The sequence below is a fragment of the Lissotriton vulgaris genome, chromosome 10 (assembly GCF_964263255.1).
Source record: "Lissotriton vulgaris chromosome 10, aLisVul1.2, whole genome shotgun sequence".
NCBI classification, from domain to species: domain Eukaryota; kingdom Metazoa; phylum Chordata; class Amphibia; order Caudata; family Salamandridae; genus Lissotriton; species Lissotriton vulgaris.
In genome coordinates, this window is record NC_141698.1 from 985,063,249 (window position 1) to 985,079,471 (window position 16,223).

General features: G+C 42.7%; 1 protein-coding gene across 12 annotated transcripts in view; it reads right to left on the reverse strand.

Annotated features, from left to right (window-relative positions):
* Window positions 1–16,223, reverse strand: part of PHF14 (PHD finger protein 14) — a 1,195,141-nt gene that overhangs the window by 881,996 nt on the left and 296,922 nt on the right. For all 12 annotated transcript variants that reach the window (XM_086941991.1, XM_086941985.1, XM_086941984.1 and 9 more), the window contains one exon: window positions 7,295–7,401. In XM_086941991.1, coding sequence (XP_086798117.1) covers window positions 7,295–7,401 — 107 coding nt within the window. The remainder of the gene's footprint in view (window positions 1–7,294; window positions 7,402–16,223) is intronic.

A 16,223-nucleotide genomic window follows, 5' to 3' on the forward strand; every position in this document is an offset into this window, starting at 1 on the left:
CAATAGTGTGTTTCATCTGAGAAACTTTCCCTGAGTAAAGCACTTTTTGAATTAAACTACTTTGAGTGGCCAATACCTGTTTGGCAGCAGTAGTATATATCAACATGCCTGCTCCAGCATACGAACAGACTCAAACACGCTTGGCCTCATTTGAAAAAGAGTTTATTGGTGGCTACAAAACAACCAGGTAACGCATTTTAACCACAAAGGCGGTCTTTGTCAAACCTAAATATATATTTATATTTCTCCCTTCTGTTGTTGTGTTTACATAGTTTCTGGGTTGGGTGGAGTGGTTACTGCACACTATATTTTCTTTTACTGGTAATTTAATTGTTGTTAGTTTACCTAGCCTTTTACTTCAAAATGTGAATATTCTACTACCATTTTTGGCTGAAGCTGGTATTCAAAAATATAAATAGCTCAGTGGTTTAAAAACTTTTGACCACTATCTAATTTCTATTGATGGGGACAAATGTAATGCAAGGGGGACGTTGGCTTTATTTTATAGTTGGTTAGATGTTGAGGGCCAACACTTATTTGACCATTTATCCACAGCTATTTGTCCTCCTGACACAGAATGGGTAACTTGAACAAACTATTAATAGTCTTAAAATAATTTTAGTATGGTAAAAGTATTATTGAAGAAAGGAATAGATTTTTATACCAGGACACATTCTCAGTTCTAATCCATTGATCATTTTTTGGCAGAATTTAAAGTATTAGCTTCAACGTGCAAGTTTGTAGGTGACCTGGACATTCAGGGATCAAATTGAGGTCAATTTGTTTAATAAACGTATCCAGCAGAAATTGCAGTGTTGTTGGAATCCTAATCTCAAGGAAACACTAGAAATAGCCAGGGGAATTTAAACATCAACCCAGGTTTTGAAGAATTGAACAAGAGCATAGAGCATGTTGCTACTGAGCAGGTGCATGCAATCACAACCATAGCCAAATCCTACAATTCACTTGATAAATATTTGAGGAAAGTGAACAATCTGTCAATAATCCCAACACATGCGTTAGGTGTAGATCTAGCAACCATTTGGCCAATGTTAAAAACTGCCCTTTGGCCAACAAACTCTGTTTGAAGTGTAAAAAAGTGGGGCATTTTGCAAAAGAGTGTAGGAGTGTGGAATAGGAGGAGTATGTAAGAGAAGAGAAACCCCATTCTTACCTTGAGTAAGCCGATGAATTAGACATGAGGCTTGTGTTGTCCATCAAAATAGAGGAAATAAACCAGGGCAGTGCGAAAGGTGGGCATCCCATTTGTGATGTTTATATTGGTAAGCGCAAACTCAAAGTTACTATTGATCCTGGGTCACCTACCACTATTGTTAATGGCATAATTTACTATTTAGTATGTGCTTCAATTCCATTGTCGCCTTCGAACATAGGCACTATCGCGTTTGGTGGTCAAAGTATTAATTAAATGGGTTTCTTCAGGAAGTATTGGCATTTTAAGCGAGATCAATCACTTCTAAGATTTATGTAGCGATAAAAGGAGACAATATCTTGGGGTAGAGAGATTAGGAAGACCAGAGCATTGTGCTCAGACCAAGAACTGAATGTTCCATTTCTTTAGTTGACCCTGTTGTGCAACCCCTAATGGTAACAAAGTTACATAAATCCCTTTTTGAAGACCGTGTGCGGTTGGTTAAGGGATCCAAGCAATACATTTTTTGGAGAAAAAAGGTTATGCCAGTGGTGCACAAGGTGAGAAATGTTCTTTTAAGTATAAGGAGTCAATTGAAGGAGCATTTAGATAAGCTGTGTTCAGTAAGAGTAATTGAGCATGTTGACTCTTCAGAATGGTTTTCCCCCGTTGTGGTAGCCAAAAAGAAAAATGGTGAGATGAGGCTCTGTGTGGACCTCAGGTCTCTCAACAAGAAAATTCTGGTGGATTGTTTTCCCCTCCCCAAGATCCAAGAGATGTTGGCACAGTTGGTTGATGCTAAAATAAATTCCACCATTGAACTGAGGGCAGCCTACCACCAAATAGATGTGTGTGTTAATTCCAGGTCTTTAACCACTTTTAATACGCCTGTTGCTGCATAAAGATTTCGGCACTTACCTTTCAGCTAAGCGTCCGCTTCATAGGTCTTTCAGAAACTAATGTTTAAACCTTTTGGCGACAATAGACCAGTTTTGGCGTACGATATTAAAATTTTCACAAAGAATGAGAAAGTTTACTAGAAAGTCCTGGATGATGTGTTGCGCACGCTGGAGAGAAGGTCTTACAATAAAAAGAGATAAATGTTGTTTCATGGCTCCAGAGGTGGAGTATTTAGGGCACATTTTGTCCAAAAAAGGCTTTAAACTCAAAGTTGATTTGGTTGATTGAATTATTCAAAGCCCAGCTTATAGTAACAACAAAAAAAATGGGACTTGCTTCTACCCTTATTTTTCCTTTCTCGCCCTCTAAAATTGGTGTGGGGGATCCGCTGGAATCTTAATGGGGGAGGGGTGCCACGCGGCCCACCCTCCCGGATCAATTTTGGTCCCAGGGCCCACCATAATTCAATAGGGGATGGGGTCATGCAGCCCCCTTCCCAAGGCTGGTTTCAGCCCGTGACTCCATCTCCCAGAGCCCAGCCATTACTCAATGGGGCTTGGTGGGCCAGGCTGCACTACTCCCGGGCCGATTACAGCCCTGAGGAACTCATCCCCCAGGCCTGGCCATGTTTCCCTGGGTGCCTTGAAGCCTACCTAGGACAATCAGTGTGCATCTTGGAGAAAGCAAGGGGAGCCTCAAGGCCCCCGCAGTGCCAGCCCGCCCCTTGCCTCCTGCGGGAGCCAGTATTGATATTTCACACAGGGAGCTGTTGGAAACGCAGCTCCCTGTGTCCAAGTGCAATAGTTTCATCTCTTTCTCTGCCTGCATGTCTGCTGGCAATGAAAGACATGAAGCTTCCACTTCCAGTAGACAGGAGCACTTTGACAACTCATGCCTGCTAGAAGCAAATCAAACAACTATGTCCCTGGGGTGAGCACCCAAGGACATAGCAGGAGCCGGCCTTGGTGGGTGATGGTCCCCATGGCCTTTAATTGCTCTAGGAAGGGGGGGCCTTTAATTTTTCACAGGCTGGACTTGGGTATGTGGTGGTCCCCGGGGCAGTATTTAGCCGGAGAGAGGGGGGCCGCATGGATCCCTCCTACTTTTTGAAGTTATTTGCCCTGGGGAGGTGGTGGTCCCTGGGGCTCAGGGGTGTCTGCGAAGCCCCCCTATTACTTTCAATTGAGCTCGAGGGAGTGGTGGTCCCCAGGGCCCGGAGGTGTCCACAAGTCCCCCCGTCAATTTTGTTTACCGGAGGTGTAATGTATGATGTTGGAGGGGTGCCCCATGCATCCCCTGGAATTTTGATTAAATCGTAGCAAGCCCCCAGGACGTGGCCCACCTGGCTGTCCTTTTCCAAACAAGTGCAGGAGACAGAGCTTGTTTTTAAAAAGAATATTCTTGCCACACATTTCATGAAATCAGAGAAAACATTTTTTTTTTTTAAATAAAGTTTTGCCTTGCTTGAGTCTCTCTGGGACCTCAAGGCCTGATGGCCAGGGTACCCATACCTTGCTCCCTTTTCTTTAATTTCACTTTCTTTGGGGAAGGACTCGCCTGAAGCAGAGTCCCAAGATGGCTGCCAATACTTCCTGGTTAAAGTGTTGGCAGCCAATCAGATCTCTGCCTGAGCTTGTTCTTAATTGCTAAGGCTTCGCAATCGTAGATATACAAATTTGGATTTCCTTTAATATCTATAAAACTACCGAACTGATGTACACTAAATAACAAAAGGCGCAACCTGCAGATCAAAGACTAGATATCTGTCAAATTGAGTGTAAATTTGTTCAGTAGGTCTGGCTGTAGTTGTGTCTTAGGAGTCTATGGGAATTACCATGGGAAAAGCACTTTTTTTTACTTACCCTCCCCCCTTTTTTTGGGGCCCCCGCTTGACAGATCACCCTGAAACTTTCCATGCACATCCAGAATCATTGGGGCACTTCATTTAAAACATTTCGTGAAGATTCGTCAAAGGACACCAAAGATATAGGGAAGTAAAAAAAAAGTCAAAGAACGCTTTTCCTATGGAAACATGGTCTCAACTATATATATATATATATATATATATATATATATATATATATATATATATATATATACACACACTCAAATCCCCAATAAAAAATATATATTAATGAAAATAATTTTTTTTATTTTGAGGTGACCCCCAAACTTGGTCTTTTTCGCAAACTTACCCCCCATTCCCTTACCCTCCCCAACCCCCCCAAAAAACCTTACCACCCAATTTCCTTACCCACCCCTAAACTCTCAAAACACCCTTACTACCCTATTCCCTTAACCTCTTCCATGCTCATGACAAGGTCAACTCGTCATGGGTGTTACCTGCGCTGTGCTTATGACGAGTTGACCTTGTCATGATTCTATAGTATTCAAGCATCTTCAGCACAGGAGGGGAAAACCCCTTAGCAGCCAAGGTGTTAACCCTCCCACATAACCCGAAAATCACCCTTAACACCCCAAAACCCTAAAAACAACCTTAGCCTCCGATTCCCTTGCCCACCCCTATCCCTAAAAACACCCTTACTCTAAACCCATAAAACAACCTCACCATCGAATTCACTTAAGCTCCCCAAAATAAATACTTACCACCCTCTATGTTGATACACCCCTGGGTGCTCAAATCACATTTACCCCCAATTATCATACCCACTCCAAAACTGTAAAAAAAAAACAAAACAAAAATAAAAAAAAATAAAAACTTTCCAACCAATTCCCTTACACCACCCTAAAATCTTCCTTACTATCCAATACCTTTACCCACCGGGACATGAACTTTTAAGGTTTAAATGTAAAAACAGCGCTTAGAAGCAATAAGCGCCTCTGGAGATTATCTGGTTGTGCTGGCTGGGGGCAAAGTCAAGAGTTCAGGCTGCCCGATAGAGCGTGGGCCGGATGGAGGAGCCACACAGGCCCGCTGAACAAAGTACTTTGAGCCTAGTCGCACCAGTGAGATGCGGGGTGCAGTCGAGCAATGCATCAGTGTCAATCCCGCTTGTCCAACGGACCAGGCACAGAAGCAGGTAATGAGACTTTGATATCCCCAAGTCTCAAGCAACAGGAGGCAAGATAACAAGTCCATGGAGGTCACTCTGGATTCAAGGCAGAGTCCAGCTCTCTTTCAGCAGGATCAGAGAGCAGAAAAGCAATTCTTCCAACGCAGAAGTAACAGCCTTAGTAGCAGTGCAGCAGCCCTCTACAGATTGCTGGCACGCCCAGAAGTATCTGATTTAGTGGGGGTCAGAGACCCAGTACTTATATCCAGTTGTGTCTTTGAAAGTGGGGGAGACTTCAAACAAGGGTCTTTGAAATGCACAAAAGTTATTTTCTTCCACTCCTGGCTCCAGGCTCACTACAGGAGCATAATCAACTCTTTTTGTGGTTACTGCCTATGCAGGAATGTCAGCTCCTCCCTCGTACCCTGCCCTGGAAGAGCCATCAGGATGCAGATGGGCCCCTTAAGACATTCTAACCATCCTTTGTGTGGCTGTCTACAGGGCATGGATCAAGTCGCTCTATCACCCTCCCTAGACATGTACTGGAAACAGGCAGCAGACAGCTTTAAGAGTAGAGAAATGTCAACTTTCTAAAAGGGTATGGATAAAATAGTAATGTTAAATCTAACTTTACCAGTAAAGAGTATTTATTAGTACAATTCTATATATATAAAACATGATAGAACAATTCCTTCTCAATCAGGAATTACAGCTTAAAAATGTAATAAGGAATTCCCGATGTTAACCTAGGAGTAAAGTAGGCCTCACAGTAGTGAAAAATGAATGTCTGTATTTTTCACTACCAGGACATGCAAAACTTAAAAGTATATGTCCTACCTTTTATTTACAAAGTACTCCGCCCTATGGGCTACCTAGGGCCTATCTTAGGGGTGACATATGTAATAAAGGGGGAGTTTAAGGTCTGGCAAGGTGTTTAAATGCCAAGTCGACATGGCAGTGTAAACTGCCCACACAGGCTCTGCAGAGGCAGTCCTGAGGCATGTTTAAAGGGCTACTTGTGGGGGAGGCACAATCAGTGCTCCAGGCCCACTAATAGCTTTTAATTTACAGGTCCTGGGCACAGGTAGTGCACTTTACTAGGGATTTACAAATAAATTAAATATACCAGTTGTGGATAAGTCAATGGAACTATGGTTTAGAAGGGAGAGCGCCTTGACGCCCTTGGGCTAAGTTTGCGTTATACAAAGTCAATATTCATTCATTCATTCACATGCACTTTAGTACCGGTTAGCAGTGGTAAAGTGCTCAGAGTACTAAAGCCAACAAAAACGAGGTCAGAAAAAGAGGAGGGCGACAAAACGTTTCGGGTGACGCATCATACAGGGCCATTTCCCAACATAAACCCACCCCCAGCCTAAAGCCAGGGTAGACTAATCAATAACTTGATGGAATTCCCTGCTTAGGGTGACAGAACATAGCTAATGGCCCACTACTGCAGGGGCACTAGGTGAAGATAAAGAAAACGTGGATTATTACAAGGATGTGCATTTGATTGTGGATTTTGCCAGTCTTTCGCCCTGTATGCTACTAAATACTAAAGATCGCCAGTCAGGAGATAGACAAGAGATTAATCCCGTCTACCAGAAGATGAGCAGAGGCCTTTGATATCGAAGTCAGACTACCACTCTAGTGGATGGACTTCCACCGCCATAAACAAACACCAGACAAGTTACTGGGAAATTTAAATTCAAACTAGAAAGGTAACCAGGAATTTTAAGTAGAAGATACTAGCGTATGACTCACAGATTGTCCTTGACTATGCTCCTCCAACACCAGGTAATCAAAGATTTAAATAGCTTACGGGAAGTAGAGCATAAGGAGAGAAGCCTGTGCCAGCAACAATGAAGGGAGTAAGCCTGCTGACAAAAGCCGAACACAGAATGCTGAAATAGAGATCTATTTTTAGTTTATGCTCTTGCTTTCTTGAAAGGGTACTTGGTTAAGGTGTGCCTTCAAGAGAGGATTCAGCGCGAATAGGACTGATGTTACTTTTTGCAAAGCATAAACCTTACTGTATTGAACTCCCTCCAGCAGATAGCAAGACAATGGGATGGACATCTTGTTCACGTCTCAATTTGTACAAGACAAAAGGAGGAAAGTAACAATATGATCTAGCTTACACATATCTACATTTAGGAGCAAAATGCAAGAATGATATCACATTCTATTGATAACGTCACACTTGCAATAATAAAATGTATCTCACCTTGTTATATTCTATGTGTAGTTTTTCCTGCTCATTTTCTAGTTTGTCTTTAACATTCCTCTGCTCCGTCAGAGTTTCCTGTATCTGAATCATGCGCATGTTTCTTTCTAATGAAAAAAACAGTTACTCATTTTAACTTTCAACAGTTCATCAATTTATTCGAGCAGAATGTTGCTCCTAAAATTTATATCAAAATAATTACACAATCTATTTACAAACTGATAGTTGCATGCATTACAACACCAATCAAAAGAAAGACGCTATAAAAAAGATACTCATTACAAAGATTTTACAATAGCATGCAACAAAAACGTTTAATCAAACAATTATCTCATGAAGCACTATCATCAACCAGAACATGTAAGGTAGCAGTTAGCTAATTTCATAAATTGTTCACACCTCTTATTAGAGTACAACAGCTATTTGGTAACTTCAAAGACTGGGTGGACATCTGGTACTCCATAGTATCCCTAAATAACTGTCCTTCTGTAGTAGTGGTGGAAGAGGTCAAAAACACCTTATAAATAATTAAACAAGCATTGCCAAAGGCAATAGGTCTGGAGTTGGCCACATTCCTTCTGGCTTTGTCAATGTTTCTGTTGTTTTGTGAAACTGTATTGTTAAGGAAGCTGCCAGGCCCTCAACAATCTTAAAACAAAAATGTAATTACTGGCTAAAAGCAATATATATTTGGTCACACAAGCACACATCGCCTTAGTAGCCCTTAGTACCTAAGGGTACTACTTTACGCAGATCTGTTCCTGGTGACTATCATTAACAGCTAAGTTAAACCAAGGCTGAAAAGGGCTGAGCCGTTTCCCCATGCTGTAGTGGGAGGAATTAAAATGTGAATAACATACTAAAAAAATAGTAGATAAACAGATCAAGTAGTATGCCCGATTGAACATATAATGTTGGTAAAATCAAAAGGTTGTAGCTTAAACCAAACCTAAAAGATGTTGGTTTTAGGAGCACCATTTCAAAATGGACAGAATCAGAATTAAGATATTTAGTAAGATCCCTAGACAAAACTTAGTAAAAAGAGCATTACCAACTGTAGGTCAGAACTGATACAAACGGTTCTCATAGCTCTAGTTTAAGTAAATATATGCATCGATGTTAGTCAATGGACCAGCTTTCCTACGAGCCATTTTTGTGTCCCCAGACAAAGCACCACACCTACGTATAACTTGTTTGGCCATCAGAGTCGTATTTTTTACATGGTCTGGCCAGTCCCTGAAAGATTTGAACCAATTTAGATTGTTCACTTCAGATTCTTCCAAAGCATCCACTAAACCTTGCTGATATATTTCTAGTGTCGAGCATGCACACGTTCGATTGGGCTAGAGCATTACTAAAAATGTAATGGGAAAAGCATATGAAGCGCTGGCCTATGGCTATGTTAACACAAATGGTATGTGCTGTACCAGATCTCAGTGTTCTAGGATTAGGACACACTAGCGTCAAACACAGACATTACAGTTCCCAGAAAATTGGAGGCATGCCTGTTGATTGCCATCTTGTTCCCATAGATAGAAAACGAAAAGGAAATCGACAATACAAAACTGTGTAATGCCAAAAAAATGGATTAGACTAAATGGGCCAGAGAAGGTCAAATCTTCGAGGAGACATAGATGAATTGGTCAAATCAGAAAAATTATATATGCTCAAATTAGTGAGGAAAAATGGAGTAAGACCTCTAGATCGCAAACTTTGCAAGCACTAATACATCCAAGACAAATACTTACCCAAACTACAAGGGAAAAAGGAACATACTGATAGGATTAATTTAGAAAAAGGAAAACATGTACTGGGGATTGTCACACGGTTTGGTTAAAGGATTCGGGAAATAGGATCTTCATTACAATGGAGGTTCACACTGGGGAAGAATGTTATGGCCCAAACCCACTGCACCAAATCAAATGCTGGAAGGAACTCTTCCATACAATTTATTTATGAAACTTATAAAGCGCGAACAAATGCCCAAGGGCGTCTCGGCGCTGTGAACGTGGCAGAAAAGAGAAGTCGAGGAGAATTATTGATTAAATAACCAGGTCTTTATTTTTCTCCTGAAGGTGGCAAGAGTAGGGGTGGATCTGATGTCCATGTCCAGGGAGTTCCAAAGTTTGGCTGTTGAAACAGTGAATCAACGATTACCCCATGAGACTGTTTTGGTGGATCGTAGTGATCTGTGGGGGACATAGAATGCCAGGGAGTTGAGAAGGAATCGTGGCCCTTGCTTACGGGAGGCTTTGTAGGCAATACACAGTGCCTTGAATTTTATACGGTTTTTCACCGCTAGCCAGTGATAACCTTTGATGATTTGGGCAACAGGATTAAACTTTGGGGTACCTGAGAGCATTCTCGCTGCTGCATTTTGTACAGACTGCAATTTACGGGTGACTTTGTGCTGGGCATTGATAAGGAGTCCATTGCAGTAGTCCAAGGAAGACATGATAAATGCTGTGATCAAAGTTTAACCTGAGTTGGGGGGAAGAAAGGGGAGGAATTTTTTTTATAGATTTGAGCTTGTAAAAGGACGCACCCATGACAAGACTGACTTACTTTGCTGGGTGAAAACAGGCGAGAATGACAACATCATGCAAAATTTGAGCTCACAATGGGACTTGGAGAGTACTCCACTGAATCTGAAAGAGATACTGTAAGACTATTGTTCCAATTTGTCCTAAAAATCACAAATTAAATCTTCCTACAAATGAAATTATTGCTCGAGTACACTGTACCTTTATTAGAGATTAAATAGTTCTGCTGCCATATTTCGAGCATAATCTTTTCATCAAACCAGTTTGTTGTGTCCAAGTTAAAGCGCTTTTCTGAACCTAGGGTTCCCATTCACAGTTGTCACTAAATCAAAACCAAAATTACACTAAAGATGCAACTCTCTCACCAATTAACAAAATGTGAATTAAAATGTACAGGCAGACAATCCGTCATATTTTTTGTCCTAATCTTATCTTCGTTATTAACTATGTTCACTACAAAAACAGGATAGATTGTTAAACTGATTTTCCAAATCTATAAAAGATTTAGATACAAGGGTGGATTCCTCTGGAAAAATATGGTTATATTGGGTATTCCAGCCATACTAGGAGAATCACTAACTATGTTAGAGCTAGATGATCAGTTCATTAATGTTCAAGCAAAAGAGGATGGGGCCAGAACATACACCTGGCGTCTCTGATGCAGATCAGAAAGTAATCAGTGGTTTTACCACTTGGGGTCCCATTGAAATGGAGGGTAAATACCGTCAGAATGGTATGTTTTTTAAAAGCCGAGAACTATCATATTGGAATCAACTGTTTCTCCAAAAACCTCGCAAAGTGTTCTGCTTGGATCACTATCAAGCACTGGTTTTAGGTTGATGAATACACAGTAAAACGTTTCTCAAGTTAACATGTCAGCATGCTCCATCTAAATGCTTGGTCTATTGGTATTACCCCTTTTGAAATTCAGCATGGAAAGGAGAAATAATTGCATTATCAATAATAGGGTGTTTTGAGCAATTACATAGCATCGTGGCATAAAATTTCAAGGAGAAATTTATCAAAAATAAAAAACATTGCTAACTTTCAAGCACATAGGAGCATCATTATTTGTGTTACAAGTAGGGAGACCGGTTATGGGTTCTACTTGAACCACTAGTGGTTTTTGTCCTCATGTTACCCAATGCCTCAGCTATGTAAGTTCTACTTTCTGTGGTATATATAGGGAAGCTACATATTTTAGCTTAGTTTAAGTTATTTTTGACAGGATACTCTGATTTATTAAAATCAGTATCTCAGATTCCGTGTTTCAGTCCAGGCCTATATCCAATGGCACAGAATCTGGGATCCAGAAGCACCTACTATGCCTCATCAGATTCACCTACTATGCCTCATATTGTCTCCACTGTTGTCAGGGCTGTTAGTTTCGTACTGTTTGCTACTGTGCCCAGAATTTCAAAAGTAGCATTTCAAGGTGTGCTTTCACTTCTACGCCCAGAACCAATACTACAACAAACAGACATTCCATCAAGCTCTCTTGTTGAATGAGACTAAAGTAAATGCTGCAATAGGTATCAAACTACAAGATTCATTTGGTGCTGGGTTCTTCGCCTATAAAGTGTGACTATCCATTTAGAATTGCGGCAGCAGAGTTCCAAGTACTCTGTACAAAGATGGGCGACAAATGTCACATGAATTGCAACTACAGAGAAAATGTTCATGAAAACAGAACAATGTTCAAAGTCAGACACTCTCATGAGTACAAACTAGACAATCTGACAAAGCTGGAGGTATTCAAAATGCGGAAACATGACCTATCATCTTCAGCAAGCCTTGAATTTCATGAAAGAAGCTGCATATAAGAGCCAACATTGCAGGACGGCGTCAGCTTTTCAAGCCCATAGACACGGATCGTTGCAAACAAATTGCAGGTCATAGTGTGCCGAAATCTGAGACCTTTTTAACAGATACAGAGTACACTTCATAAACCTGGATCTTTTATAGTTTCAAATGTTTGAATTAAAGTAGCAAACCTTATTTAATATGGAAATAAGAAAAGCCTATACCACAATGTCAAACAGAACATTGATTTAACTTAATAACAGAAGAAAGCAGGAAGAGGCATATCTTTGCAAACTAGATTATGTAGCATGCCTATTCCTACAGCTAAGTCTCTGAAGCTCTCCACATCCAAGCAGAAATGCTTTACAAACGTTTGGCAGCTCTTGCATATCATTCTGCAAATATCAGAAAGCAGTACGCCTGCATACAATGCTACAGGTTGCACTAGACTCCTTATGGAATGAGCAGACACAGATGTTAGTGGATGACCAGCTTTGAAATTACAGTAAGCAGTAGCCAAGGCTATCCAGCTTGTGGTTAATTGCTCGAAACTGGTTGCCCTCTTTGAAAAAGGCAAAAGGCTAAGACCTACTGGGGATGTTCTCAAAGTTTTTGTGTTGCCAAGCTAAAAGTTCAAATCTTTTTGAATATCCAGTGAAAGAAGATTTCTCTCCGCAATTATCGAAGGACTTTGGAAATAAGACTGAAGTAAAACAGGTTAATTTCAATTAAAAACAAGCATTAGAAATGCAATAGGTATCGGATTTTTTTGAGTTAGAGCTAATGGAATTGTAAATGGCAATGTCTTTTAGCCATGTGTTATGGAGTGTATGCATGTGGTGTGTAGTGGAAATATGTGTGTTGGATTGGAATAGTAGGAATGGTGGCATGCTGCGCTTTAGATGAATATGTTTAAAAGTAAAGGGCACCATATTGCAATTGCTACAATAGTTAATTGTGGATGCGTTAACAATTGATGTGTGCACTGATGGTGGTGGTGTGTGCGCCTGTAGAAATTGTGCACTGATGGCTGGTGGTGTGTGTGCTTGTTAAAAGTGTGCACTGACGGCTGGTGGTGTGTGTGTGTGTGTGTGTGTTCGAAGGGAAATATATAGGATAGTACAAAGTCTTACTGCACTTCCCCAGCCCCCTATAAACAGTGATGATTCACAAGTTCGCTGTAACGAGTTGGCGGACTATTTTTTTAATAAAATAGACTGTATATACTCTGCTTTTCCAACTATTTAATCAAAGAATCAGGTAGCCATTTCTGGCCACTCTAAACATGGTGTGATAGATAATATATCACCAGTGCTGGAGAACTTCCCTTTGCTGCAGTTGGACCTTCTATCCATTCTAATGACCCAGGTAAAATCTGGCTCCCCCAGCGACTCGGCCCCTCCTAGCTTTTTAAGGACCGTTAGTCAGACCATCCTCCCGGTTATGCTGAAGGTACTCAATGCCTCAATCTCCACCAATATAGTTCCTTCTAAGTGGAAAGAAGCCAGGGTGAAGGCACTTGTTAAGAAGCCTAATATGAGCGTCAACAATCTCGGCAATTATCATCCAATCTCCTTGCTCCCCTGGGCCAGTAAGCTACTGGAAAAATATATCAACAGCCTCCTGACCAATTTTCTGGAGGAAAATAGTCTCCTTGATCCCTCGCAGACCGTCTTCCGCCCCAAGCATGGGACGGAGTCGGCTCTGTTGGCGGTCATGGAGGAAACAAGGGGCATCTTGGATCGGGGAGGATCGGTGGCAGTCATCCTCCTATATCTCAGTGCTGCTTTTGACACTGTAAATCATACTATCTTGTTGCAGCGCCTCCGAGAAATTGGGATTCAAGGAGGAGCGCTGGAGTGGATCTGTTCATTCCTATCCAGTAGAAAATTTCAGGTCTTTGAGGGAGCAACCATTTCTACAAGCAGGTCCTTGGACTGTGGAGTCCCGCAGGGCTCCTCATTAAGCCCGACGTTGTTTAACGTCTACATGAGACCACTGGCTGGGGTCGTTCGTCCGTATGGTATTAGGATCGTGACCTACGCGGACGATACCCAGCTGGTGGTCTCTCTTACGCGGGCTGGAGACCCTGTGGGTACAGTGGACCTGGTGGGATGTCTGAGCGAGGTCAGTAGATGGATGACCCGGTCTTGTCTTAAACTTAATGGGGACAAGACAGAGGTCATGATGTTGGGACACCTAGCGCCATCTACGATCGACCAGATCTGTCCAGCATGCCTGGGCACTCCCCCAGTCCCCAGGGATGCCATCAAGAGCCTGGGTGTCTGATTGGACAAGTCCCTGACGTTCGACCATCAGGCCGTTGTATTATCTGCCACTTGTTTTGGCCTCATTAGAATGTTGAAGAAGATTCTTCCATTGTTACCGTTTGAGGCAAGACAAATTGTGGTCCAAGGACTGATTCTTGCGAGGCTGGACTTTGGAAATGCGCTTTACCTTGGGGCCCTAGATTTCACACTAAAAAAGTTACAGGTAATTTAAAACTGTGCGGCTCGGACTCTGCTCCAAATCCCCCGTAGGACCTCTGTGAAGGCCGGACTGACAAGACTACACTGGCTCCCCGTGGATAGGATTAGTATTAAATCCCTTTGTGTTGCCCACCAATCCTTTTGGGAAACTGGTCCATTGATCAGTCGCCTTTTAATTACTCCTTATCTTCCCAGCAGACAGCTTCGGTCTACTAATTCTTTACTTGCTGTTGTGCCAAAGGTCAAAAGGTCGTTCCTTCTCTCTGAATGCGGCCAAATTGTGGAACAGTTTACCTTAGGTCCAACTCGGACCTTACCTCTTTTAGGAAACATCTAAAAACTTTTCTGTTCAATAAATAGTTGCCCTTGTGTATTTAGCCCTATTGAGAACACTTGTTAGCATTCAGCGCTGGGACGCCCCCGGGCAGCTATCTGCGCTTTAGAAAACCCATTTCATTTCATGTGTGTGTGTGTGTGTGTGTGTGTGTGTGTGTTAGGTGAAAGCATGCACTGACAATTGGAGTTGTGTGCGTGGTGGAAGCCTGCACTGACACCTGGTGGTGTTTGTGCTGGATGAAAGCGTACATTGATGGCTGGAGGTGTTTGCGCCTGGTGAAAGCGTGCACTGACGGCTGGTGGTGTGTGGTTGTGTGTGTGTAGTGGTTAGTTTGTGGGGGTGAGTGTGCGGTGATGAGTGTGTGGTGGTGAGAGGCTGGTGTGTGTGTGGTGTGAGTGTGGTATGTGTGTGTGGTGTGTGTGTGGTGTATGTGTGTGGTGTATGTGTGTGTGGTGTGTGTGGTGTGGTGTTTTGTGTGTGGTTATGTATGTGTGTGGTGGACTTGGTTTGAGTGTTCGTCTCCTGCACACTCACACAGTGCCCCTACACACTCATACACTGCTCTCCCTGCACACTCACACTGTTCACCCTGCATAGTCACACACTGTTCATCCTGCACACTCACACACTGTTCACCCTGCACACTCACACACTGTTTACCTTGCACACTCACACACTGCAGTCACTGTCACTCTGCAGTCACACTCACTCTGCAGTCACTCTCCAGTCACACTCACGCTGCAGTCACTCTCCAGTCACACTCATGCTGCAGTCATTCTGCACTTGCATTCACTCTGCACTTACTCTATACCTACACTCACTCTACACTCACTCTCCAATCACATTCACTCTGCAGTCGCACTCACGCTGCAGTCACTCTGCAGTCGCACTCACGCTGCAGTCACTCTGCAGTCACACTCACTCTGCAGTCATTCTGCACTTGCACTCACTCTGCACGCACTCTGCACCGACACTCATTTTGCACTCACTCTGCACTTACACTCACTCTACACTCACTCTGCACCTGCATTTACTGTGCACTGACTCTGCGCCTGCACTCAATTTGCACTCACTCTGTACTCTGCACTCACTCTTTCTGCACTCACTCTCTGTGCACTCTGCACCTGCCCTCACTCTGCACTCACTGACTGAGCACCTGCACTCACCCTGCACTCACTCTGCAACTGCACTCACTCTGCCCCTGTACTCACTCACTGTCACTCTGCACACACTCTGCACTCAGTACTCACTCTGCACTCACTGTCACTCTGCACTCATTTTGCACACATTCTGCACTCACTCACACTCTGCACTCACTCACACCCTGCAGTCATTATGCACTCAAGACTCACTCTGCACTCTCTTATTCTGCACTTACTCATCCTCTGCACTAATACTGCACTCACTCTGCACTAATTCTGCACTCACCCTACACTCACTCTGCAACTGCACTCACTTTGCCCCTGCACTCACTCTGCATTCATTCACTCTCACTCCGCAGTCACTCTACTTTCACTATGCACTCATTCTGCACGCACTTCGCACTCTGCACTTCGCACTCTGCACTACACACTCTGCACTACACACTCTGCACTTGGACCTCTGATTACCTTTGATTGGTCTAACTGAAAACAATGTGCCAGCATAGTAAAAGGAATCAACTTTCCAAGTCCCTGAGATACCACAGAAAACTGTTCAAAGCGAGATTGCTTCTCATTTTTCACTAAAGCACACCAGGTGTGGGTTAGAGCCAAGCA